Raw genomic sequence first — 27118 nt, forward strand, 5'->3', positions numbered from 1 at the left:
AGCTTCTTTCGAGTAATATTCGGGCCTCTTCTGCATTCCACAATGCCGTCCGCATAAAGCGCGAGTCAGGCGGCAGCGTCCCGCTTCAGAGGTAGGACCCGACGTTTATTGCCAGATTAAAGAGGAGAGGCGCCAAAATAGAGCCCTGTGGTACTTCTCTATCGAGATAGAACGTAGTATGCTGGTATGCCTGAGGGTTAAGACGGATCGGACGATGCTAAAGAAAGCGGCGTATCCAGACTTGAGCTTTTTCAAGGAAGGCGAGGGCAAATTGTTGAAGCATACCTGATTGGCTGGCATTGCCATATGCTTTGTGCATGTCTAAGGCGATTACGTAGTTACTCAAGACTTTGCGCTAGATCAGATTAATAAATCTCCGGAGCAGCCATAGATAATCGGGTTTAGCAAATGGGGACGGAAACCCGGGAGGGTGGCGTGAAACCAGTTTGTACTCTCCAAAGGGGTGGACGAGCCTGTTGGTGAGCATACGCTCGATGCGATACCATATTACGGTGTTTAAAGCTATGAAAGAGAGATCCTGAGAATTACGAGTATCTTTACCGGGCTTAAGTATCAGGTGATTGATCGTTACCCTCAGGGGGTCAGGTACGCTGCCCGAGTCCCAAGAGTAATTGGCCGAATATAGTATAGCATCAAGGCCGGGCAGGGGAAGGCTTCGGAGGTCATGCAGTTGATCGTGGCCAGGAGTACATTTGCGTTTGCCTTTAGAAATGGCTACTTGCAGTTGGCCCAAGATGAAGGGGTTGATCAATGGTGATGTTTGGTAAAAGTAGGAGGGTTGAAGGATTCGTAACAGCGTGAAAAAATTACGTGTGAAGAACGGTATCGTCCACTTGCATGCAGTCCATATGGGAGTCCCCAAGGATTAGAAAGGTCAGAATCATGTCCGACGTCTTGACAGAAATTTTGACAGTTTGCACTCCGTAATGCGACCTGATATTCGCGAATAGTGTGATGACGACGTTTTATCTGGATCAGGTGATGATGGCATTATTATTGTGTACGAGATCATTTAGTGAGCCATTCTGCCTTGAGAATACACTTGAACATCTGGTTACTTCAAATCTGGGTACTGGTTACTTCTTCGCTTGCGAGCGAACGTGCTTGTGTTAACGAGGCGATGAATTCCTTAAGTGTAGGCTGAGCTAAGATGACAAATTGTGAGTGATATGAGGTTTTTCTTATCTGATGGTGATGGCGGTTGTCATCAGATGTCGAAGTAATGACCCTTCGTGAACGGTTCTTGGTGAATTGACCCCTATCAAATTCACAAGCACTCAACCCACACAGGGGAATTGGGCTATTTGAATGATGCCGGCTTCTCAGAAGCAGTTAATTACTTCTCAGGCATCAGAAGTCCTTTATCACACATCGATAAATGGTTACGATTGAGCTTGTAAATGCGATAGATCCCACAGAAGGATAACTTTGAGTTTTACCTGAGAGTTGTAATCTTGCATTGTATATATGTCTTTAACTCGGTTTGTGAGAATAAAACAAGATCTAGTGAAATTTCTTTCCTTTTTCTATCTTTTTTCAACGCGTAAAATGATCTTTCACTCCAGTCCAATTGAAGGATCGGTCATTACATGTGCAGGAAAGTCACTACGAGAAAAACGTGGTCAAAGCTCCCCTTACATTGTTTGATGTGCGTGTAGTTAGCGTTGTGTTGTGAAGTGTTCGGAATATTCGGCTTGTCTTTTAGTACACTAAAGGTTAACACACAAAGGCATAACTGTCTATTCCAATTTTCAACTTTGCCGCGGAACAATGTTGGGATTATTTTAGGTTTTGAAGTTAGATTCCCACCACTCGGAAGCATTTTGCGGAAGCTACCAATTTTTTTTGTACAGCTCGATGCCGAAATAAAGGCCTGTTGCAAAATTTCGTCATTTCGGTGAGTGTAATTGCTCTGGCGATTGGATTCCTTTTTGGTGTTTACATTTCTGACGTGTATCGCAATGAAGGGCAATATAAAAGGCGTGCTGCAGATATGCGCTCGTAATGCCATCTCCTCTGCGCAAATGGCCCGCTTAAGCGCCGATTTCGAGTAATGAAGCCGGGGCGGGCTATCGCTGCTGAAGGTTTTTGTCATGAATTGAGAATAACGACGAAGTAGAACAAAGCAAACTCCTCAAGACATGGACATCACCGTAAATAGCCTTCAGTTGGAGCGTAATTTCGGAAATGGCCGTTTTAAAGGAACAGTTAGAGTGAGGCGACTATTCTGAAGGGGCTACGGGTGACTCCGGTATCTCAATGTAAATAATAAGGTAGTTTCAGAAACTTCATATAAAAGCAGCAATGGGTCGTTATTAAAAATGACGTGTCGAATGGGGTTTGATGAGATGATATTCGCAGCACGCTCCTAATAGACAAACTTCTCTTGAAAGAAAAGAAATGAAAAAAAAAAAAAACGTTTGGCCTGTTCGTTGCGGTTCTGCTATTGTTTTCCTTTTTATTTTCCTAGTAATTCGTGCCATCAGAATCCAACTTTCTATGGTGCAGTTGTTTTCGATGTCGAAAAAGGTGCCGCAAACTTGCGAAAGAAATAAAACACGAAAGTATATATGCTAACGACGGAATCAAAATGAGGTCACCTTCGAGAAATTTTACGACGTTTGGTGGTTGCACTTGCATATTGTTAAAATGCAACAGATGGATTACTGTTTCACATCCGCGCGGTGAAAATGGGGAATTTAGGGGTTTATTTTAATTTTTTCGTGCTTATTTCTCTTCACATATTTTCATCACTTGCACCAGGGAGAACCCAGAAAGTGGATAATATATAAGCTCCTCCAACGATTGTATACCGGCTGATAGCAAAACTCGGCATATGGTTTGAGAATGACTTAGTTGAAGGTTGGCACGTTTCTTTTTTTTTACCTCTTAAGGGCTGCTGCTATACGCCACCAGCAGTTCGATTCCAGATCCCTTGTATCATCAAATGCTGATCACATAATATTACTCTCAAGAGCAATCTTCAAACTTCAGAGTGTGCACCTGTTCACGTGCGCATACTTTTAAGAAAAGTGTTTTAAAAATGGCCAGAACCATGATCGCCTGCGTGCTTGACTTCGCTTGCGTGTTTGCACGCTTGGGTCCGGTCAGGTAGTCGCGCTCGTTTCCGGCACAATAGACGTGTTTTAATCAGGGACGCATGCGGTCCCAGACGATATGTACTGTACGTCTATGCTTCGTTATGAAATGATCTTCAGGATTTAATTAGAGAAAATGATGAAAAATTGGGCCAGCTTCACGGATCACTGACTAAACATCGCGACGATTGACGAAACAGCAGAGCTGTTGTCTGGTCCATAGTTTGGGATCGTTACTCATCTTTCGGCGCTTAGCTTCGGCAGCACTAACCATATATTCACGGTCTTTCAGCTTACGCCTCATACACTCAGAAGCGACATTTGCCTTTCTCTTTGGGTCGGATTCGCTTTCGGAGACCCCGCCACGTTGGCTCAGTGGCTAAGGCGTTGTGCTGCTGCGCACGAGGACGCGGTTCGATTCTCGGCCGCGGCGGGCGCATTTCTGATGGAGGCGAAAAGCGATAATGCCCATGTGTACGAGATTTCGGCGCACGTAAAAGATCCCCAGGTGGTCAAAATTAATCCGGAACCCTCCACTGCGGCGCTCCTCATCTCTCCTGCGTTGCGTCGGTGCGTTAAACCCTACAATCAATCAATCAATCAATCAATCAATCAATCAATCAATCAATCAATCAATCAATCAATCAATCAATCAATCAATCAATCAATCAATCAATCAATCAATCAATCAATCAATCAATCAATCAATCAATCAATCAATCAATCAATCAATCAATCAATCAATCATTTTGGGAGAGGCCTCTTCTTTGGTCTGCCCATCTCGACAGTAGACCCGATACTGGCGCTGCCTAAAATCATATTCGCCTCTCTTCCAGGCACACGAGCACCTGCACATCAGAACTTACGGCATCACCAGGTTCAGCCAGTTTCATACTATGCGTCTCCTTTGCACGGTAGCTGCACCGCGCCGCGCACTCATACACAGGTGTCCCTCTTCCCCCCTGGCCCCGGCCATGCCTTATACGTCATTCGTTGCGTGTCACTCCTCCCAATCGCCATACATCATGGAGATATTGCTTCCCTTGAACGAAATAGCTTAGTCCTCCCCCTCTCCGCTTAGCTTAGCTTTTCCCCTGTCCACTTCATCGAGCGGAATTTCCTGTTAACGTTCGGCACGGCCAGAGCTCTGGCTTACACAGCTCTGCTGTTTCTTCTGAGGCAGCTTCTGAGGCCGCTTAATCTCTTCCTATAATATCTGAATGCCAAATTATTCATTTAAACTAAACGTTAACGAAATGACCAGGGGCCAAAGTACCATGCCGGCATTGTGGTCACCGGCTTGGCGAAGCAGCGGCTGCAGCGCTGGCAGTCAGAGTAAAAGTGCACCGTAGAGAGGACACCAAATCCCTGGTTCATGCTGCACCGGCAGGTGAGGGTATCGTTTACTCGGTTCCTCTTTCCGCAACGCCGCCTACACTTCAGCTGGCTCATTCGCAAGGATGACGCGATTGCGCATAACCTTAGGCTTAACGTCCGAGCTGCGGGTACCAGAATCTGGACCACCCACTGTGGCGCCAGCAGTTGCGCTGGCCACTTAGCAACAATTACGCCGTTGCAACAGTGTCGCATGACGTTCGCTGCCATAGACAACGCTGACGCCGACGCCGACTTTTTCGCTCATTGGTTGTTTAATTCGTTCCCCTGAAATTTTTTGTTAATAAAAGGTAGGTGACTTGTTTTGCGCGTGTTCGCAGGATACTGTTCACACTAAGGCTGTCAAGCGCTTCACCTGTTTGTTTTCTGCCATAAACGCATTCATTCCCTGTATCATCTGTTATGTCCATGGAAGCTCCTACTGTAATGCCGGCAATTGGGTGCTATAGGTATTCGTACAAATTGTTAATACATAATTAAAAAATACAACATAAGAAAAGGCCTTACTGCCGTAGATAGAGCGAGTATGTTTGAACCTATGCTTAAGAACTTGTAAAATAAAGCTACTCAGCTCGCTTTCTTATGCAAAAAAATAGCAGTGGCTTAGCTCGGCTATGATACGTAGCGTGAGATAACGTTCATCTGGTTATTCTTAGGTTTTCTGGTTGTCTAGGATTAGCTGATTATCATGCTTACTGCTGCTAAAACGATTTCCAAGCCAATGCAATTTAATCCAATCCAATTCATTTCAAACCAATCCAATCCAATCTCGGCGGTGGCGGCTCCGGCGCGCCAGCTGTGCGCCAGCTGTGCGCCGTGAGACGACACTGCTTCTCGTGCATGCGCAGCACGGCTCTCTAGGAGCCACGCGAAACTGCTCAACCTCGGCCAATGTGGTCACGCTACAAAATACGTGTGTAAACGAGCTAAGTGCTACAGCCCATACTTCGCCGCAATATATCAAGATAATCGAGGTAAATCACGCAAAAGGTGTTTCCAAGCTTCGCCAAAAAGAGAAAAAAGTTAAACCAGTTCGACTCAGGGTGAAAGCTGTCAAAGATGGAGAAGTGATTCACTAGAGGGGCTGTGTAACCATTCTCCGCTCTTTGCTACCACCCCTCAAGCTCTTCCCCTCCCTTTCTCACTCCCCTCTGGAGGAATTGAACAAAGGTTTCTGGGCGCTAAGTAATGGGAAAGGCGGCGCCCTCTCTTGATTACTTTTGGTATCAACAGTAGGCTCATCTTGAAACTAGTTAACAGAGGGAACAACGGCCACACTGGCAAAATGACTGCTCCACACTTGACAGCTTTCAGTTCGGGTGGGATCGCTTTAATTTTTTTTCTTGATGCGGGAACTCTCAACACCTACTCGTGGGCTCCTTGCCTTCTCTACAGTTTCCTTCGCACTTCTGGCCCTGAAATTTTACGCCTCTCTACTTCGCCGAGTGAAATTTCCTGTTAACGATGCGCGCGGAAAGAAAGAAGCTTAAACATCTCAGCGGTTAAAAAAGTTGCTTCAGATCCGTGATAGCTCCGCTTTCAATAGCTCCGTGTTTCAATTACTTCTGGTGGCACCTGTACGTGTCATTTGTGTTTAAATTTGTTTACATCTGTTTAGCGCGTAATACTTTTTTCTAAAGTCAGGAAACAGGCATCCAAGCTAAAAGCTCTGATAAATTGAAACAAGTAAAATGGGTGGCCCGAAAAGATCCAGCAGCAGAATTCTCTTGCATTTTTTGAGGGTGTTCACGAAGACTGGGTTCAGATCACCTTGCATTTTTATTTCCTCGGGTCAGACGCTTTAACAGTGCGAATTATTGTTTAGCCTCCTTTTATTATGACATTTTCTCGAAATTTATCTTCAAATTGAAGCTTCAAGGTACAGCTATCCGTGCTTTTACTTGACGGGGAGGAGAAGGAACACGAATGCTGTATTCGATTGGATTATTTGGCCCGTTGTTCCACTGCGGTCCTTGCACTAGCGCACGCACATGGTCTGCTTAAAGGGACAGTAAAGTGATTTGTAAACATTGCGGGATTACTAGCGCACATTGTAGTCCGGAGGCCATAGGCCATGTTTCGACCACTCTGAGTGCGTTTACGCGAATTTTTTATAAGTAAATAAATTCGAAAATGCTGTCCTCCACTCTGCATCCTCGCCCGTTTTCTGTGGCACTTTCGTGTGACGTCAGGAGGAGGTAACTTGGCTTGACTGCGCTAATGCACGGCTCGCCGACCTTCCAACAGAGTCAGTCGACCCAGACCTTAGTCCACCGGTCGCCGACGGGTCTTCGCAAATAGTTCGCTCAGTTGAAACTAAGCCACGACACGTTTGTGAATGGAAGAAAGTGCCTTTGTTTAGTTTGGTAGTTTTTACACTGTATCAAACTCCAAGTCCAGGTCGCTCCACACAAGCGCGGCACAGGCGCACATGGGATGCTTCGCTGACTGCATGGTACGCTAGTAGGAAAATCAAAGGCCACTTGAAATCGGGAGAAGAGTCAGCGAATTCAATATAGGTACTAAGGAAATAAAATCAACTGAAGCTTTTACCATACAGCATAAAACTAGGAAGCAGGAAGCACTTTTTTCGGCTGAATGAACATGCATAGCGGCCATCGCCACGACCACACATCTGCGAACGCTTTACCGTCTGGGAAAAGCAATTGCTAGATGTGATATTTTGTGGATACTATAAATATTCGCCTAAGGTGCTTGAAATGCTAAAACTAAATAAAAGTGCAAACTGGCTATGGTTATATACCTTATATTTCCAATGGGGGCAGCACTGCCTCGTGGATGGGTGGTCTGGAGCACTTAGTACATTGTTTTGCAGGACGCAGGTTCGAATCCCTGAACGTACATTCTTTTTTTGTATGTTGATTTTTTTTCTTTTGGGCCTGTGTTTTCTATGCTAAGTTCACCGTTTTTGTACCGTAACGTTTACTGCTCCTCAAGCCAGTTCGCAGAACGCGCGCACACTGACACTGGCGCGCTGGCGAGGTCTCGTTAGCGTGCTGTTGCTACAAGCACCGACTGCTTGCGGTCAGTGGGCACAGGCTAGAACCAGCATACCCTTGGTCTGGTGCGAACACTCTTTTTACGATACAGGCATTAGTGAGGCAAGCTCCAAATATGGGGGAAAAGCGCATGGCCTTTGAGCGTCTGCGGTGACGCGGAGGGGGTTCGTAGGCCTCGACTAGTGATTGCTACGATTCTAAGCCGTCCTGGGGGCTTACCTGAGGCATTTTACAGCCGAAACACGGCAGAAGCGCGGCAGATCGGTATATCATGGCGATTATTGAGATATCGCGATCGTCAAGCCTGTTGTTTTATTGAACCGCAAGCGAAACTTGTTTGAATGCTAATTTTGGACATCGTCCAATCACGGTGCACCTCCTCCCGACCTCACAGCCTTTAGTTCGTGCGGCCACCGCAGATCGCGCATGGTAGTTTTTCTTCTTCCGGGATTTATAAAATAATTACGGACTTATCAACCGGATAAACGATGAAGAGTGTGCTAATTTGAGCCAGTCTACGCAGTGCAAGCAAAAACGGGAGCTTGGCAAATTCACTACAGTGTCCCTTTAAGAGGCCTATGAACTCCTTTTTAATCGGCTCTCGCATCCAGTGCCGGAAGGCGTTGTGTCCCAAGCATTTCGACAAACTCATGTTGTCGCGATAAACTTAGCCTTTCTGGAGGCCCTCAAGTTTTATTCCTCTGTATATTTGTTGCGAAAGGACTATTCTTCTTTCTAACCTGCAACCTATATAAACGTTACCACCTGTGGGCCGCAACTATTGAAAAAAAGTGTTACTACATATGTGTCTTTGAAAATTAATCTGTAGTCTCTAGACATTTCTGAAGAATTTTTATCGGCACGAGCACATTTATCCAGATTTTTATTTGAAGCAAAGGTATAAAGCAAGGAAACTTCGCTTTCGGAATTCTTACTGCGGTATACCAGTTGGTCAATTTATGATGCGATAGTATTACGTTTTTATTTTCCCGGATTTTCGTGGCATGCCTGGCCTTGCAAAAAAAATGTGCTTTCCTTCCTAAACGAATTTGAGGGAGGCGCGAAAAGTAGAATTACGTCCAACGTCCAATCGTTTGTCAAACCTTCAAAGGCTCAAATCGCAAGCGAAGAACGAATCCATACGACTATTTTTCGCGCTATGAGTTAACGTATCAACGAACGATCTAAATGTATAGCGATGCGTGGTTTATGAGATGAAGGTAGATTATTGTACTCCTTGTTCATGATCGATGCATGCACTTACTTATCTGGAACTGTTCGTTTTTCGCGGTTTTCAAGTACCCGTTTTGACCCAATGGGAGGCCGGTGTGACGCACGGGTCAATAGACACACGGCGCATGCTTCGTGTATCCAGAGACGGGGAAATGCTTTAGTTTATAGGGACCAGTATATTGGGAATTGCATCAGTTTTTTGACAGAACGCCATCGGTTGCACCAAGGAAGACTTCGCTTAAAAAACGAACTGTACTACCACAGGCTGACAGCTGCCTCTTTGCCAGAGTTGAGTTGTTGCCTGACAGGCGACAGCCACAAATAAATGATTAGTTCTCAGACGAAACGGGGTTGTGCAGCTGCCTCATCCCGCATTTTGTAACAGTACATGGCACTTAGTAGCTGTCTACATACAAATGCTTTGCGTTTCATTGGAATAGCGTGTACCGATTCCGCCCAATATTTTTTGTGGGGCTCCCATTCCAACCACCATGAGTTTTCCGGTCATTTCACATTGCACAGAAATTTTACCATGCACTTTCTGAGCGCTCCAGACAGGAAGTACATTTAACATCTTCAATCGCAGAGCCCCTCAGCGAGCTGACACCACGCGTGACGGAGTCCCGCAGAGTTGTGGAAGTCGAACAGAGAAGAGACGCGGTGCTGCCCTGCGTTGCTCAAGGGCACCCGCCACCTCGACACACCTGGTTCCGCCTCTCCGACAACGTACGGGACAGGGGGTCGGGAAGTGGCGGAGCGGGCGACGTCATTCCTGTGAGAGCGTCGGAAAGGGTGTCACTGCTCGGGGGGAGAACCGTGCTAGTTCTGCACTCGGCACGCCTGGAGGACGGTGGTCGTTACTTTTGCTTGGCCAACAACTCGGCTGGTCAAGACAAGGTCTACACAGACGTCGTGGTCACAGGTGGGCATTCCTTTCTGCTTGCTCTGCTCGACTACCTGCAGTGCTGTTTCGAGCACTGCAGGTCAACAGAAGACACGATGTTGCCGCCACCCTGCGTGACCAAAAACACGCCATTCCTCACGTTTTTCTTGACCAAATTCAACGAATGAATAGATTTATTGTAGAAAGGAAGGTACTCTGGACCGTTGGGGGAAACAGGGGAAAGTATATCCCTCCGTCCGTCATCCTTTTAATGAAAATAAAGTATAAGCTCATCTCTGAATCATGGTCCAAAGTCATTGTTTGCAAAGTTTTAGCAGAAAGATGCAATTCGTAACTATTTCCGGCGACATTTCCACCTCGTATCAATTCACACCGCGTATGTATTTCGTTCGTAGAAATAAATGACTAACAGCACGGAGCTAATCGGCAGGCTTCATTTCCCAACGGACGTAAGAAAATAAGGAGGCACTGTGTTCGAGGTCTTATGCTGCAAAACAAATTAGAGAGTTACAAAGAAAAGACAAAAGTAGAAGTCCTGCCTTTGGCTCACGCTGCCAGATACAGCGGGCCGTCCCGGATATATTTTTAAGTTATTACATTCTTCAAACTGGGTAAAATTTTCTTGGATTTTTTGTAATATTTAGCTGAAAAAAATTATTTATATTGTCTAAAACTGTGTTCTTGCTCCCTCTCATTAGTCTCATTATCGTATGCTACGCGCCTTTGCAGGCGATGCAGCATTACAGATGCGAGAATGATATAATCCCGTTGTATTTATTTGTTTTGTCTAAAATTAACGTAGAAGTGAAGCCTGTTACCGCAAGTAAGTCTTCAAGTACGCGCGCAAAGCATTATGAAATTGCATGAATGCTTCAAATGGCAAATAAATACTGGCTTGTCGAGTTGCTATGTATGTTGCCCCATTGCGCCTGCCAAGGCAGTGCATGCTTCAAGGAGTAAGTAAACGCAGCGGCGGCGACGAGCGATGCGAAAATCGTAACTGAATTTATTTATTTATTTATTTATTTATTTATTTATTTATTAGCAATACCCTCAAGGCCAATGGCATTGTAGAGGGGAGTGGTTACAATCATGAGTAGAACAACAAAAAGCAGCAAAGGTAATACAATAAAAATCTTTACACAAAATTAGGCAGAAGCAAAAAAAAAACGCAGCAAGCAAACATAAATGCACACAACAATAAATGGTTCATACAATGTTGACTATGGCATTTTTGAAAAGCGTATGGTTAACAATGGTTGCTATTGGTGAGGGAAGGCGATTCCATTCTAATGATGTCCGGGGAATAAACGACTGGGAAAATGCGTTCGTTCGGCTCGATGCTATGCCGACCTTGTGAGTATAGTCAATGCGAGAAGAAACGTATAATGGAGGCAAAATGAGTTCATCATGCAGGTGTTGGTGATGAAATATTTTATGGAACAAAGAAAGTCGGAAAATTTTACGTCGAACTGCTAGGGATGGAAGGTTAAGGGTAGATTTCATTGCAGTTACACTAGCAGTTCGGTTAAAGTTCGACAAAATGTAACGCGCAGAATTATTTTGAACCATTTCAAGTCTGTTAATGAGATTGTGAAAGGAAGGATCCCAAACTGAACAGGCGTATTCTAATTTAGACCGGATAAGCGTTTTGTACAACAGTAATTTAAGGGATGATGGTGCCTTTGAAAAATTACGTCTGAGGTAACCGAGCATGCGATTTGCATTGTTAATAATATATTCAATGTGAACGGACCAGGTAAGATTGTTAGTGATGTTAACACCGAGATACTTATAAGAAGAAACAGAGTCTAGGGCGATGCCATCAAGATAGTAAACAGGTAATGTGTTATTTTTCCTCTATACGCGCATGAAGTTACACTTATTAACGTTAAGCTCCATCGGCCACTTTAAGCACCAAGCTGAAATAGAATTTAGGTCAGTTTGAAGGTTAGTTAGGTCATCATCACAAGTTATTTCCCGGAACACTACGCAATCGTCGGCAAACAAATTCATGTTAGATCAAACACACGACGTCAAATCGTTAATGTATATTAAAAAAAGCAGAGGGCCGAGAACAGAACCTTGTGGTACACCTGATTGGACAGCAGTGTTATTAGAATTTTGGTTGTTAATCGAAACAAACTGCGATCGATTAGTGAGAAACATCTCGAGCCATGGAAGAAGTTTCGTTTCAATCTGAATGTGTGCAGAAAATGGATAGTGTGGGCTAGCGTAGCTTATATTGTGGCTGTAGTGTGGGCGGCAGCGGCAAGCGGTATGATGCGGTATATAACACAGGCCGCTGGGACCCTCGCCCGCTTTTTGCTGGCCAGAAGCAGCCCACAAGCGAGCGGCAGCGGTGATACAGTGAACTGTAGCGACGAGCGATGACGACAGAGTACATTGGCGGCAGTGTATTAATTTTTTTTCGCTTGTCGCTGTCACCCAGTGCACTCTGCTGTTGTACCTTTTGAGTTACGTTGTCGGCATCGCTTGTCGCCGTCACTGCATGGGGTCACCCCTTCATCTTAAGGAACTCGCCGCTAACGCGAGCACATACGTTAAGTGCTAATCACGCTGTTTTTTATCTGTGATAGCCATTGAATGCCAGAAAGTGGCATCCCGAAAACGGTAAAGCATACCGAAAACAGAACTAACAAGCACTTCCGAGCCGAGAAGCCTAATCCATAGCCATTTGTACTAGCCACTTGCTGCCAATCCGATTCGCATACTACCCACAATTCCCATGTCGGCGTGCGATCGCAGCGACACTTTCCGCTCTAGGTAATATTGAGAAACTCTATGCCAAGCAAGGTCGCGGCTGAGCGTGCTGGGACGGTTCGTTGGCCCGTAAGAGCCTCGAACCCGAAAATTCGTCTGCGCGGCGGTGGCGACGGCGAGATGTCGAGTTCGGCTGGCGGTAGTTTCGTACGCATTGGCGTACACGCTTGCGTGTTTATTCGAAACTTCAACCGTTTACTCCACCGTTCTTAGTGTCATAAAAGGAATTTGCAGTATGTTTAACGGCAATATAGCTCACTATGCAAACTGGTAAGCCCTGCGCAACTTGCGTTTGCTTTTGCCGGCCTCCGCCAATCGCAGAGCATTCTCGTGTGACATCATAGGTTCTGTTGCGGGAAATGAGCTCGTGGGTTGCATGGTCATTCCTTTTTTTTCCTAATTATGTAGCTTATTTGAGCGAAGTTTGTGTTAAAAGTGGTGTCAGTATGGTTCTAACGAGGCAATCTTTCGAATGAACCAAACTTGTGTTTTCTCTTCATGGCTCCTTTAACAAAGCCAAGGAAATTCCGACTGCTTATGCGTGCGTGCCTCTCGGCGACCGCCCAGCACCCCCGACGCTTGTTTGTCAAGCCAAGCATAGTCACTTAGGGAGGTTAGCCAAGATTGTCCAAAAAAAAAAAACCCTCGCATTTGTCGTAACCGTGACACCAATTTTTCGGAATAAGAAAGACTCCAGCGTTTGCCGTAATCGTGGCAAAACTTGCTCGGAATCATAAAGACACGCCATATCGTACGCCCGTCCAGGGTGATGTCCAATGATTATCACTTCCAAAAAAAAATGAAGGACGCTCACACTTATAGCAACTATGATGGAGTAAAGGTCGTTGCGACAGCGAAGAAGCAAATGGGCTGTAATCATGGACTTAAACCGTCGTCATAGTCGTGATTGATTGTACAGCTTCGCTACCTTCCAGTCTCACGTGTTAGTGTGTGCTTGCTTCATTTTTAGTGTCCGGTTCCTTTTTTTTGTGTGTACTGCCTGCAGAACTAGGTTTTCGCGGCAGAACAATCAACTTTCCTAACTGTTGTAATATCGACCGCGTTACTGTATCCCACGGAGATAACTTTTGAACACTAGCATTTTATCAGATGATACCAGAAAATAACTTCGTTGTTGCCACTTGTGGGCCGTTTTCGGGTCGACTTGAAGCTCCTTCCGGCGACTTTGTAACATTTCTGCCGATTTAAGAGCAATATTCGAATTTTGTCCTGCCTTTACATTCTTCTCGTCAAGCGCCGCTGACGGCTCGCATCGAGCCAAGCGTGCAACTGGTGGACACGGGCCGGGGGGCCAACCTGACCTGCCGCGCTGCCGGGCGACCCGTGCGCGGCATCCTGTGGACCCACAACGGCATTCCCGTCTTTCCGTCGGCCCCTAGCACCATTCTTGGCAGTGCCACCAGGGGACTCCCGACCAAGGCCACTACGAAACGGGCGATGCTGCTGTCCAACGACGTGCTGCGACTCGTCTCGGTGGAGCGGGAGGACGGTGGCATGTACCAGTGCTTCGTGTACAATCGGGACGACTCGGCTCAGGGGACCGCGCAGATCATAATTCGAGGTGAGCGACAAACTCACAGCGACGGCTGTCGTCCTCAGTTCTATTGAATAAATGCGGGCTCCACAATGGGAGAAAGCGGCCTGTCGCATGCTCAGCCGGCCGAGTGTTAACTCAATGGCTGCTCCGAATCCGTGCCAAGGTAAAGCCCGTCGGTGTCGTGCACATAAGCCGGTGCGCATATGACGCTTTATTACGTTATACCAGCGTTGTTAAGCAGTGTCCACGTTTTGGGTTCTTACAGGCAGCTGCAGTGTTGTGGCCACTGGAAGTTTTGTATTACACCAAGCGCTTCAGGCCGCTCTTGTCTTCTCATGCCATGTGATTTGTATAATCATGTGAATGTTATGACGCAATGGGGTAGCTCTTCTGCAGCCACGTAAAAAAGGGAAACCGAAACCGAAGCTCACTGGCGAAATTACAATTTGGAACATATTCCTTCAGCGCACCTGAAACCATAACACTTGCGTGTGACGCATTCTCCTTGCCGGACGATCAATATGACCTGTTCCAGCGACTGTTTACTTAGTCGGTATGCAAACGCGTACAGGAGAGCACCTTGACGCAGAGGGTACGCACAATGAGCCTTTTTGTGCCGGCTGGTTCGCAGGACGCGTGTTCACCCGCAAAGTGTGCCATTATTTTTCAGTCATGAAAACCGTTTGCTGCTCTCGTTAGGGTTGGGTCACGGGTAATTAAATTTGGGAGCTATAAAGCTAACGCGCTCCATGTACCGCCATCGTTAGCTGCGGTTGGTGTGTTCTTCCCATTAGTTGTTGACAAGTACCTAGCTAGGACGAGATTACATCAACAAGTGAAAATTGCGTTCAGCGGCTCGAGTGCTGTTGTTGTCACAATGTACATACTTCAGAAGACGAAGAAAAGCATGCAGAAATGCCCCTATTTCAAGTATTGCCTGCATTCGCTACAATCCGCAGCCAATGTCCTTCCTACGGGTGCAATGGATCTTTATTTGCAGTGAACGTGGCATGTTTAGTTGCAGTATTCTGTATAGATGCCGTAGAATGAATAAAAAAACCGTGAGGAAAAAAACCAAACTTGTTTTATACGAAGAAATTTGGTTATTTAGACCCGTTCATTTTACAAATAGGGGGAATTTGATTTTTTAACTAATAAATCTTTTAAAAAAACGTAAAGTACGCGTAACCCTGTCAGCATTCACGCTAGGGGAAACATTACAACAGAGTTATCAGCATTTAAAATGCAAGCCAGAGTTCAAGTGATACATTGAACCAGAACATACATTACACTCGCGCCGCCATGTCGAGTGGTGGTGGGCTAGGTATTCGGTCGACAGTCGCACAAAAAAAAAAAGCCGTTGACATCACGGAGGATCAGTTAGAAAGTTACTGGTGAACCGACGCTACTTCGCGATTTCGAGTTTCGTTGGAATCGTTGTCCTCGGAACATGGCAATATTTAAAATAAATGAACCAAAATTTTATGTTGCCTTCATGGTTTCTTAAAAAGCACGTCTTCTCCAATAACTTGAGAAGGTTGATTGGGGGAGGGGTTCTGGTGGTGTGATATTTATGGCAAGCTTTCAGCATTGGCGAGGCGGGCGAGGGGTGTCCGGATTTCTGCAGGCTGAACAAAATGCCATATGCATTACTTTGGGACCATCTTGTATACGCCAGGCACAGAAGTGCGAGCTTATTTGAGAACATAGGTGCGTGATTTTAAACAATAACGGCAAATTTCTCGCGAATTGCAATGACTAATTTTAGGCGGTAACGTTTGGCGTATTCTTCAAGGTTGATTACAAGTTTCACCAAGCCTCTCCGTCTTTTTCTTCCGTCTTCCTCTGCTGTGCTATCGCGTGAGCAGTTGCAACATTAATTGGGTAGAGTATAATTCAAAGATAAAGCCTTAAATCCAACCATCATAAGCACCTCGCCAAACAAAGTGATTAACGTTTAAACCCTCTCGTTAAAACGTTTGTGGAGTTTTTTCCTTTTTATCAGCTCTTTACACCTCTCGCAAGACAATCGATGGGGCGAGTCAGGGGCATTACTACGAAGGGCTGGTAAGGGCTTTGTTAAAGAAAACGAACGAACAAACTTTCAACAGCGGTAATCATCCCCTCAAATGATTCTAGTGATAGCATTTGTAAGTAAAATAGGAATAACGAGTTGCAGCCTCTTCAAGGTTCTCGATGGTAGGTGAAAGACATAAAATAAAAAAAAAAAGACGGCTCATGCATTTTACAGCGGCAGCTAAAAGCGTGTTTGTCCCCGTTACCCTCATGCGAAGTTCGGCGTTCCGGCCAATAACAAGCTGGTTTTCTCTTTTCTGATTAGCCAACTTATGGTGATTGGAGTGAAAACAGCGATTTTCTTCCTCTCTGGTAGGACGGCCGGGCGGCCAGTAGTTCTGCCCCGCACCGGCATGCAGCCGTGAAGACGAAGAAAACAATGGCTGGCATATACCCCCCCCCCCCCCACCTCCTTATCAACTCTTAAAATACGTACGAAATTGTTAAAATATGTTCCAGGCAATAAAAAATACTCAGTGGCGGGGGCAGGAGTTAACATGCCCAGCAGCGGATATTATACTTTATTTTTATTTAAGGCCATACTGCAGGAGAGAGACCCAAGCAGGAGGGGCACTAGCGCTAACATCGTCGAAGATGTTTCATTTCGTCACTTTTCATGTTATGTTTCATTGCTTGTTTTATTATCAGCTCCAAAGAAACGAGTCGATTCTGTTACCGAAATAAGTTCAAACAAACACCGAGAGACCGTTTTTAATCTTACAAAGCATGCTCTATGCTGCCGCACCCGGAATTCGACGTTACCAAACTAAGGAAGTATCCGTCCTCCAGTAATGGATTCCTTCGCGCATGCGCGATGCAGAGGATGCTCCCGTACTCGAGAACGTGTTCCAGCAGCTCCAGGTGACTCCTGGCAGCAGCGCATCTCTGAGGTGCTCCGCTTCCGGGAATCCCCTGCCACAGGTCACGTGGACCCTCGATGGCGACGCAGTGCCCGAAGGCTACCACATTCGGATTGGTGACTACGTCAGCAGTGAACGGTGCGCCATTCCAGAAGCGATGGCATGGAGTCAGATTTTCGTTGCCGCATGCAAAGTTGTCAACGACTAAAACGCGAATGCAGAGCATGAGCTTGACGACGTTTAATTACAGATGCCGTTGTGTAAACAAAGTCTGACCGAATCGATACAATCTAGGTCGATGGGCCAGAAAAAAAATGAGCTCAACTTGAAATATTTGGGATAGTGAAAATCTCTGCGAAAGCAGTATCTTCGCTGGAAGTACCTTGTGAAAACCATTTTTTCCGCGCTTTGAGGAAATAAAGTTCGCTTAATTCACAATGATAAATGACATTTATTCGTTATAAATGTCTGGAGAATGTAAATAGCGCCAGAAGTATCATGTTTCCGAAATGCGCTTCCGATGACGAAGGTGGCGCCGACTTCGCGGACGTCGTCGGCTCCAGGGTTCTTGTGCGCTGAACAGGGTGGATTTGCAAAAAAAAAAAAAAAAAAGTCGGTAGATTTAAGAATTCTTGTGGGTTTGAAGGCAAAAGCCTGCCGTACTATTACGACAAGGACCTTAACACGACTACTAATGAACACAACAACAAAGCTATTTCGGTGTTCATAACCCCTCTTAACCTACTCTTATAAACCTTAATCCCACATTGAATTCCCTTATTACATATGCTAAACTTAATGCTAACCGTATTCTAACTTAAGGCATCCTAACCCTCATAATCACATCTTACTAATTATTATTACCAATAAATAATCAATCATTAATTAAATTGTCGTTACCTTTATTCAGGTGTAATTACTTATTAGTTCGTTGACAAACGCCCCTTTAACTATTTAACTCTTTAAAGCAGGGTGCTAACTTAGTTCAGTGAGAGCGCGGGTCTTGTTCTGAGAACCAGGGCTGGAACCCCACTCGAACCACAACGTGTTTTTTTTTTCTTTTCTCATCGGCGGCCATTGTGGTATTATTCGTATTGCCAACGACCACGACTGTCACATTGCGCGTTGTCCCTTTCCAGCCTGGTGCACAGCTACGTGAACCTGACCGGTGTTCGCGTGGAGGACGGTGGGCTCTACGCATGCGCAGCGCGCAACAGCGTGGGGCAGGCGTCCCACTCTGCGCGTCTCGTGGTGCCCGGGAAGCCAGTCATGAGAAGGCCAGTGGCCAATATCACGGCTCTCGCCGGCCGGTCCATGGCTCTGCGCTGTCCCGTCGCGGGACACCCAATCCACAGCATTGCCTGGGAGAAAGGCCAGTGGAACGCGCGATTACGCGCTCCTGTACACATTCGCCGGGCGCCAGTACTTACAATGAAGCGGAGAAGTAAAGATTATTGTGAAGTAAAACAAGAACCAGTCTTGTTTGTCGTCTGAATTAAGTTCATTCAATAACAGTCGCTCTATTTTTCCTAATGTACTAATGTAAACTTGCCCCACACTTGGAGGTATGAAACCGTAATAACACGACCAGGTCAACCTAGTGTCAAACGTAATGGCATCTATAAAAACAACCATGAGATTTTTAAGGGTAAACAAACAAAAACAATGAGAGTGTTAAAAGGCCACTCGATGGCTGTGCCTGCCCCTCGTGAGTATTTTCAAACACCTGTGAAATTATGACACTTCCAAAAATACCGCCTAGTATGCTCGTTCATCGTTCAAATGCACGTGTACATGGCTTGCCATGAGGTCACCACTGCCCTTCCTGGTGTAGCGCTATGAGCTTTCTCTGCGCCACCCGAGATAAGAGCAATAGACACGTTTCACCTTGCCCTAGCTGCACCGACAGAACCGCTACAATAATTAAATGTAAGTTGTCTATGAGCATGACGGGCGCTGACCGCCAAATTCGCCAAACCCAGCTGTTTTGAGGCCGGTATTAGTGACTTCATGCCGCTTAAGTGGCTACCCATGCCCATGAAATATTCATCGCGGATAAAATGTGCAAATTCCTTATATCAGTTTTAGTAAAAGAAACAAAAAAGGCCATGATTTATTTGCGATCATTTTTGTTCAATGGAATCCTTGCTAGATCTGGAAGAATTGCCTGATATTATCTCACAGACATTCACAATCAGCATCCCTTAACTCTTACAGTAAAGAGATCCTGCATACCTATTATAGTTAGCACCGGCACTGCGCTTCCCATTATTAATCACGTTTGATTCACCGCCATAGCAGCCCTTGTAGTGCGCTGACCCGTTGACAGGCAAGTCGGTGCTAGGAGGATAGAAAGCCTGTCAGCCTGCGAGGCTGTGGAAACCGTGATTAGCAAGCGCAGAGTGCTACCGTTAAACAACTAAGCTAGGCTACTGAGCTCAACCCCTCGGTCTGCACGTGTTGTTCACGCAATGTATAATGATGCGGTACTCAGCAAACCGTAACTTTCCGCTCTCGAAGTATGATTGATGTAGGAGCTCCCGCAAAACTTTGTGCTTCCCCTCCTTTTTCTCCTCTGTGTGCTGGTCATCCTGTGCTTGGACGGCGGCGGACGAACAGAAGGTCGCTGGCTGCCCCAGAACCACCGGCAGCGCAGTTTCCCCAACGGGACACTGGTGGTGACCCAAGTGCAGCGTAGCCAGGACAGCGGCTGGTACGGCTGCACGGCCCGCGATAAGCAGGGGAATTCGGCGCGAGCACAGCTCGGCGTGCGTGTCATGAGTGAGTGGCTCATTCACTAGCGGCTGGCACTGTACAGACAAGCGGTGTCGTTGCCCTCCCTGGGAGGGTCGAGTGTCTCCTGTGTTTGATGGGATGCGCAATGTTGTTTTCGTGTTGCCTTGTAATTGACATCATAGAAAGTACTGAGAGCACGACTGAAGGATACCAAAGCTAACGGTGCGTGGCTGCAAGCTTTCCGCATTTGGTAAATGACTAGGGAGAAAAAAAGGCTGGATGGCGCCAATCGTGCTGCCAGCTTGACTGGTAATTGTTTGACATTCCCTTCGTTTGATGGTGACGGCATACTAGATGCATTTATCTGCCCTATACGAAGTAGAAAGCTCGCTATATTGTTTTGTTTTGGTCGAATTGGGATAACTGTTTTGTGTAACCTAGTTGAGAATAGCTAAGAAATATTCGAAGTACATTTTCACATGTACACACTATTTTTTTAGAAGTGAATTTTTCGGTATGTCAAGACGTCAGGTGGCAGGACTTGTTCGTATTTACTCTTCCCCACAACCCCAGAAATACAGTAGAATTTTTATTCAACTAATATTCAGCATGAAGTCTCTGCAAAGCGCATAACCATTTGTGCGGTGCAGCATAGTTCCCCCTCTATGACAGTTCATATTTATTCGTTACGAAACGATGAGGACGCTATTTCGCATTTCTGCAAGTAACGCGTGAGATGTGATCTGCTAAATAGTCAACTAGATTCGAGTACGAAAGGCCAACTTTTTCTAATAAACTGTCCGGCCGGAGAAAAACCCAGTAACAAACGTCATGGTTTGCAACAAAAATGCTGGATTGAAAAAAAAAGCAAATTTTAACATAACTTGACGTGAATTTCTTGGCTTCAGATTAGTTTATCTCTACCCAACCACTGTTCAAATATTTGTGCATGCGTTCGAGAATGTGCTTGGGCCTGTGAAGCCCAGAGGTTGCCAAATGAACGCACTTCTCTGGGATAGGGACCGACCCGAGTCTTCGCGGGTTTCAAAGCAGGTACGTATATAATCACCCGGTAAAAACAGCAGTGCCCAAATGGTTGCACAGAAGGGTTTTATGAGACGCTTTCCGACAAAGCTCCGATAGGAAGAATAATTCGCCATTGTCGAAAATAGAATAAAAAACGGCGAGTTAAGAAAAGCGAATCGTTTCTACGTGGTGGTTGTGGTAAAAAGTTTGATTTAGTCATGAGGTTTAACGCACCGACGCTACATAGGCTATGAGGCGTGCCGGTCTCCCGATTAACTTTGACCATTTGGGGATCTTTAACGTCCGCTATAATCTCGAACACCCGGGCGTTTTTGCCTTTTACCTCCATCAGAAATGCGGCAGCTGGGTCGTAAAAACTTTCGCGCAAACTCATAGCACATTATCGACGTGGGGAGTCGTTGAGGGTTTGGAAAAGGCAAATCAGTTGTTCTACGGGTTCGCATTTTCTGCCCGTGTGAAAACAAATCCTGCTCCATATCAATTATTTATTTTTCGTAACACGGTGGATGGCTGATGTTCTGACTTGGTATGTGTCCGTCCCAATGAAACGAAACCGCTGTCATTATCCCACCAACCAGCACATGGTGCCGATGGATTCGACAGCTTATTAGAGCTGCGCGCACATTCTAATTATGCCAGCTCTCTTGCTTTGCAGCTTGGCTTCCTAGTTCAATTGTTTGCTTGCAGTCTCTCCAGCTCAGGCAGTTCCTTTTAGCTATTGTGCAGTCAACGGCTTATTCCATAAAAAGATCGAATATTTCCACCATCATGCTCAAGCTCCTTCAGCACGGTCGTATTTTCTGGTAATGGCAGAGAAAATAACCTATTGTGGCTCCTTCACATACGTGTATAGGCGCACTGAGCTTCACGAAGTTGGTTAGTCGCCTTTTTCTTTCCGCGTCTACCAAAAAAAAAAAAAACTATAGTATTTTAGCGGCAGTCGAACTGGGCGTAATGGAAACAGATAAAAATATACAATTCTTCCGCAGCCTAAAAACGTCCTTTGCATAACCAGAGATGGTTTTGTTCTTAAGGGAAGAGCTTACTAGGAATGTAGACATATAGTGAGGGAACCGATGAATCGACATTATGCAGGACATTTATACTTCTGTCTTACTCGCTCTATTCAACGCAACTAATAGCATGATCTAGTGGCCAGGGTGATGACCCCGTCTCTCTCTCTCTCTCTCTCTCTCTCTCTCTCTCTCTCTCTCTCTCTCTCTCTCTCTCTCTCTCTCTCTCTCTCTCTCTTTCTCTCTCTAAGAAAAATCAAAATGAGTTTGCTCGTATGTTAAAAAAAAAGAACGCCAAGAAAGCACCGGTATTTAGATTTTAGGCTCCATACACTCTTTCTGAAGACTTTCATGTTCACGAGGAAGATTTTGCCACAAGTGGTATTTACTTACTGCAGAGAGTATATCGTAACGAGGTTTTATTGAACGCCAAGAGCAAGCGCGCTCCCGTTCCATCAAAGTGTTTCCGGCAGGAGGGCGCACAAGATGGCTTTATTGCATGTTTTACGCCGCACCAGGGCTAGCGCTGGCTCGTAGTTGGCCGCCTTGGAACAAAAAACTTAAACTGTATGACAAACTTCACCTTAAAAGCGGGTAGTTCATGATACCCACGCAAAAGCCCTATAAATACCGAAGTTCCTCTTTTGAAGCCTCGTTTGAGAAGAGCCCGTCTCGGTTGATTCCTCAAATTCAGTAAAAAGAAGATGAATATTTTAAAACTACCCAGGCTTTCAATCTACTTCCTGGTCCCCTTCTCGTTTTCTGGAAAGCTTTCCCAGAGCATTTTTTCCCCGTCATGGTGTGTAGGATGAATTTTATACTCCGCGTTTTTTTCTGCAAATGTTGTGTTTCAAGTTTTTATGCTACGCGCTGTGAAAGTGAAAGGTCGCGCTATGCTTCGCTGAAGCTGCTCGCACTTTGAAGATGTATTAGATTTCCGAACCAAAATTTGACTGAAAATTCTTCCCGAAAGAATAACGACATCGTACACCATTTACTTTGCGCTGCGTTGATAACGCTTGCGAGAAGAGTTTGTGCGATAAAAGAAATTCACCACAAAATTGTGTTCTGGCGTAGGTACACGTCACAGGTTCCCAAAAAAGATGGAAATAGAAACAAGCGGGGTTTGTAATGAGCAAAGAGGCACAGCTGGCCAGACGCGGTTACGTGGCCTACTGTTATTCGCTGGTGCGTACAGTTCTCAGTGGCAGCGTTACTGTTTTTGCTGCATATGATGGAGATGAGGTTGCTGCTGCGCATATAAAATGTAAGGTGCTGCAGTTTAGTTATAAGGTGACCAACTTTAAAGCGGAATTTAAAGTAAGGTTGCGTTTTATCGATTCTGTGTGTATAAGCAACGCCGCCTGTATTAACATTGCCTGACGCGTCGCGCGCTTTTGAATGGGAAGGGTAGGGACGCTTAGTTCAGGCACTGATCCGCTATGTGGCGGGTGCCGGCGGACATCTCGCCTTACGTCAATGCTCGCGAGTCGCGAACGCTGCACCCACTTCTACGACGTGTGTCTGTCAGCTTGCCTGTTGGGCTTCAAGGGCCGTTTCGCTTACATCTTAGCCGCGACGGGGCGCTAGTTCTGTGGCGCACTGGGGATCTCGTTCAACGTGTCGCTCGCTTCATACTTGCTGCATTTTTCCAAAGATAAATACGGAGGCGGACTGAAATAGTCTAAGAACATACTGATTGTCGGGTAGACATATAGCTAACAGAAAAACGATATTTTCGGATGGGGCAGCCGTTATTTTACTGATATTTTTCTTTCTGGAGTATTTAGAGAAGAAAAAATTGCGTGCACGTTTTTTGTTCAGGCGCTCACTTCTACGATTACTTTCCAATAATATCACGTGCTTGTAAACTTCAGCAAATTATAGGAAACAACGATAAGCAGCTGCGATCCCGCCACGCTGTCTGGACGCTTCTACAGTACAGTCCTCAATTTTAGAAATGCGTACCGATGCGGAGTGCGAACAGAGGGGTCAAAACAATACCTAAATGCGGAGGGGATAGAGGGGGGATGCCCCACTCAGAAAAGTTCAGGGCCTGTGATCAGAGTAGATAAGCGCGCAAAGCCGGCATCAGCCTGCGGCAGCGCAAGGGATTTTGCTTCGTGACAAAGGAAGTTTTACCAGTGACAGACCAAGCCAGACAGGCATGGTGAAAAACAAGAAGGCGTAGGAGCGCCGCCTCGGGAACGCTAAACAAACTTTCCACTATTTGGCATAGTTTCCGAGAAGCGGCGCTGGCTGGCGGACACGAAAGCACGCTGGAAGGCTACGGAGCGGGGAAGGGTAGGAAAGAGCAACAGGAGAGTGGCTGTTTGGCCATTTTTCGCTCACGCGTTAGGCACTGTTTATACAGGCGGCGTTGGCATAAGCGATCGTTTGGCTTCCTTAGAACCAACAAATTCTCAAATATAAGATGAATAAATGAGATGTTAATATTACTCGTAGCAGACCATAGTTACACAGACGATGTTTTAGAAGCGCTAGATGTAACCTGGCGACATAGAAAAGTCTTGTTTTAGGCAATACCTACTTGCGAAAAAACAATTCCGCCACTAGACTGAACTATATGGTGCGTGCTTTCTGGACGTACGTGAGACATTTTTTGCAGTACCATCCCTTATTTTTAATTCATTGGCAAATAATTTCATGATTTGATAAAAAATATAGGAACTAATCAAAGACAAATAATGTTCACGTTGCACCACTAAAAACTTATACTGTATTTTGCGGCCGGGCCGCGCGGTTAGCCTAGAAGGCGTAAGCAGGCCAACTTCATTTCATCCGAATATGGCTTACGTAGACGGCTGATAAGTTAAAGCGGCTGTCGCAGAGTTCAGTATGCTTTCGAGAATCCAAAATGGCGGACATGATGACGACAGCGTGTATTACTATTATTAATTTTCGCTGACAAACTCACAAAGAACCACATTTAAAATAGACCCTACTTGCAGCTAAATTCAATCCAACATTTCAGCACGTACAGTAAACTTCGTAAACTTCGACACGCTTATGAGAAGAAAATACACTTTTTAGTATGGTAATGTATTTTAATGGAACCAAAGTTGAGATAAATGCCCGCGTGTGTGCCTAAAGACGATACATGTTTTACGTTTCTAGTGCTGTGGGCCCTCGGCAGATGATGCTACTTTCCCAACCTGCATGCCCTAAGAAACAGCGTAAGCGATCATTTCCACGGAATATGACAGCAGTAGTGCAAGTGTTGCGAAATTTTTAAGCAACAAAAAGCCGTAAGTTCGCTGTTGTGAGGTCCAATCAAATCATAAAAAGAAAGGGAGGCCCTGTGAAACAACGTGACGTCGGTGTAGCGCATAGTGGGAAAATGACCGAAGAATTCCGGTTACAGAATTGTTAGTCCGTGGAATCTTTTATAAACGCTCTTTCTGGTGCACTTTGCAACGTGTGGTAGAAAAAAATTGCAAATGCAAAGCAACGCGGGCAGGGGCCTAGACGGAGGGGAGAGGGGGGACGTATTTTGCTGCCAGAACACAACTCCAAATTCTATGAGTGAACCATCTGTAACCCGACCATGAGCGGTGACTCCTCTCTTTGTTTTTGTGCATCGGTATAAGGAGGTGTGCAGAAGAGTTTAAGTAATGGTCAGCTCGTAGAGGAGCTCACGAGAGCTTTGTGTGTTGCCGCGACCATATTTTAATAGTACTTTATTTTCTCGTCCACAGTTCCGTGTTCCATTTCTAACAGTGGCTCTTATTGTCGTGTTTCATTACGTGCTGAGCAATGTGATAGTACTTTTGCGTTTTTTTCAAGGGGTTTTTAAGTGAGAAAAAAATTGTTGTTTACAAATCAAGTCATCGGAGTCCTGTGCGTAATTGTATTTTGATTTAGATATTTGAGCGAACGAAACAACTGGCCCTTCCATGTTTATAAAGCAGAAGAACTGCTAAGCTATTATACTGGCGCAGGATTTCTTCAATTTTTTTGCGATGGCGTACAAGTTACAACACCCCCAATAAATAGTTTTGGCTACACCAATGAATGCCGGTACATAAGGCGTGGAGCAATGTGGTATAACAGTATATCCCACAACATTTGCACAGTAATGGTCAATGAAGAGAAAAATGCATTTCTATCCTACAGCTAAGCACAATCGGCCTCTAATTTTGTACAAGAAGACTTGCCCACACAATGGAAATTCCGCAAAGCAATTAGCGACCGGCAAGACGCGACATTCCACAAGTGCAACGGCATCTGTGAGGACCCTAAAACGTTTTTTAACGCTGAAGCACTTCCAAGTGGAGTCAATGAAGGGACCTGTCTGTCCGCATAAAAAACCCTATTAAAAAAATTCCTTGATCCGGTAACGGGAGCAAACTACAACGCAGAATTTCCAGGTTGTAAGCGATCTATTTTCGGACAATGCAGAAAAAAAGTCTCTATATTTCTTGATTCAGTCTTGACGAGTCAATGCTAAACAGCGTGACGGCAGGGAGTCTTGCCCTAGGTTGTTCGGATGCATGTCAACGATGAAGGTCGGGGCCTTGAAGTATTTTAACCGTCCCTTGGTTTCTCCTGCAGTATGTGCTGGCGATCCGCACGAACCGCTAAGAAACGAGTGGTAGCACGGTAACCACCTGCGCGTGTGCTTACTTCGCCCTGGAAAGCCGGTGGTACGTCGATTTGTAAAAAAATTATTAAGGCCTGTTTATAGCACGCGTCGGCGGCGAGGAGATACGGTTGCTAGCTGTCATCGGCATTACGCCGGTATGGCTGCGTCAGCTGAAAGACAGATCTTTCCGTGCAGTATAAGGCGCGTCAGCGTGAACCTTCGGGAGTATGCGGGGAGGGTTCGCCTCTTTCGAGCTGCCCTATATCGCTGCAGCCGTCAGCTCGCGCTTCTAACGTGCGAATGGAGTAGAAGTCCATTCCGCGCAGAAACCACCAGCGCGCGTCAGCACCCGCCGCTGGCGTCGATTAAATGGTGTATAGAAGGCCGTATTTTTGCAAACGTACGGTAACGCGCCGGCGCTGCGTCGGATTCATAAACGCGTGTTCAGGAACGGCCCCTTGAAAAAAAACGGCGGTTTTTGAACGTTCTGTGGTCGAGGTGGAAATTAGCCCTTTCATTCACCACGGTTCATGTTTATAACCATAAAAAAGAAGTAAGTGAGTTGAATATCATTTAAAGTAACCATTTAGTGACCAGAAGGTTTCTTTGGTGGCATACAATGTCCGGATATACAACCTTCAATGAAGTTTTTCGTCAGAGTTAGTTTGGCGTCATCGGTAGCCCTGCAACGAACGTTATCAGCCATTAGGTGTTCCCGGGCCTCATGTGCCTTTTTTCGATAGACTGAAAACGTATACATCAAGTTC

At 45.6% G+C, this 27118-nt stretch overlaps 1 protein-coding gene across 1 annotated transcript in view; it reads left to right on the forward strand.

Moving 5' to 3' along the window:
* The window catches only part of LOC144175475 (cell adhesion molecule Dscam1-like), a 185688-nt gene that overhangs the window by 95326 nt on the left and 63244 nt on the right, over window positions 1-27118 (forward strand). Inside the window, exons 7-11 of the mRNA XM_077704563.1 lie at window positions 9354-9689; window positions 13711-14037; window positions 16910-17087; window positions 18089-18321; window positions 19569-19730. Coding sequence (XP_077560689.1) covers window positions 9354-9689; window positions 13711-14037; window positions 16910-17087; window positions 18089-18321; window positions 19569-19730 — 1236 coding nt within the window. The remainder of the gene's footprint in view (window positions 1-9353; window positions 9690-13710; window positions 14038-16909; window positions 17088-18088; window positions 18322-19568; window positions 19731-27118) is intronic.

The sequence above is a fragment of the Haemaphysalis longicornis genome, unplaced genomic scaffold, assembly GCF_048455015.1.
Source record: "Haemaphysalis longicornis isolate Haplotype H1 unplaced genomic scaffold, Haemaphysalis longicornis Haplotype H1 scaffold_3, whole genome shotgun sequence".
Lineage (NCBI taxonomy): Eukaryota > Metazoa > Arthropoda > Arachnida > Ixodida > Ixodidae > Haemaphysalis > Haemaphysalis longicornis.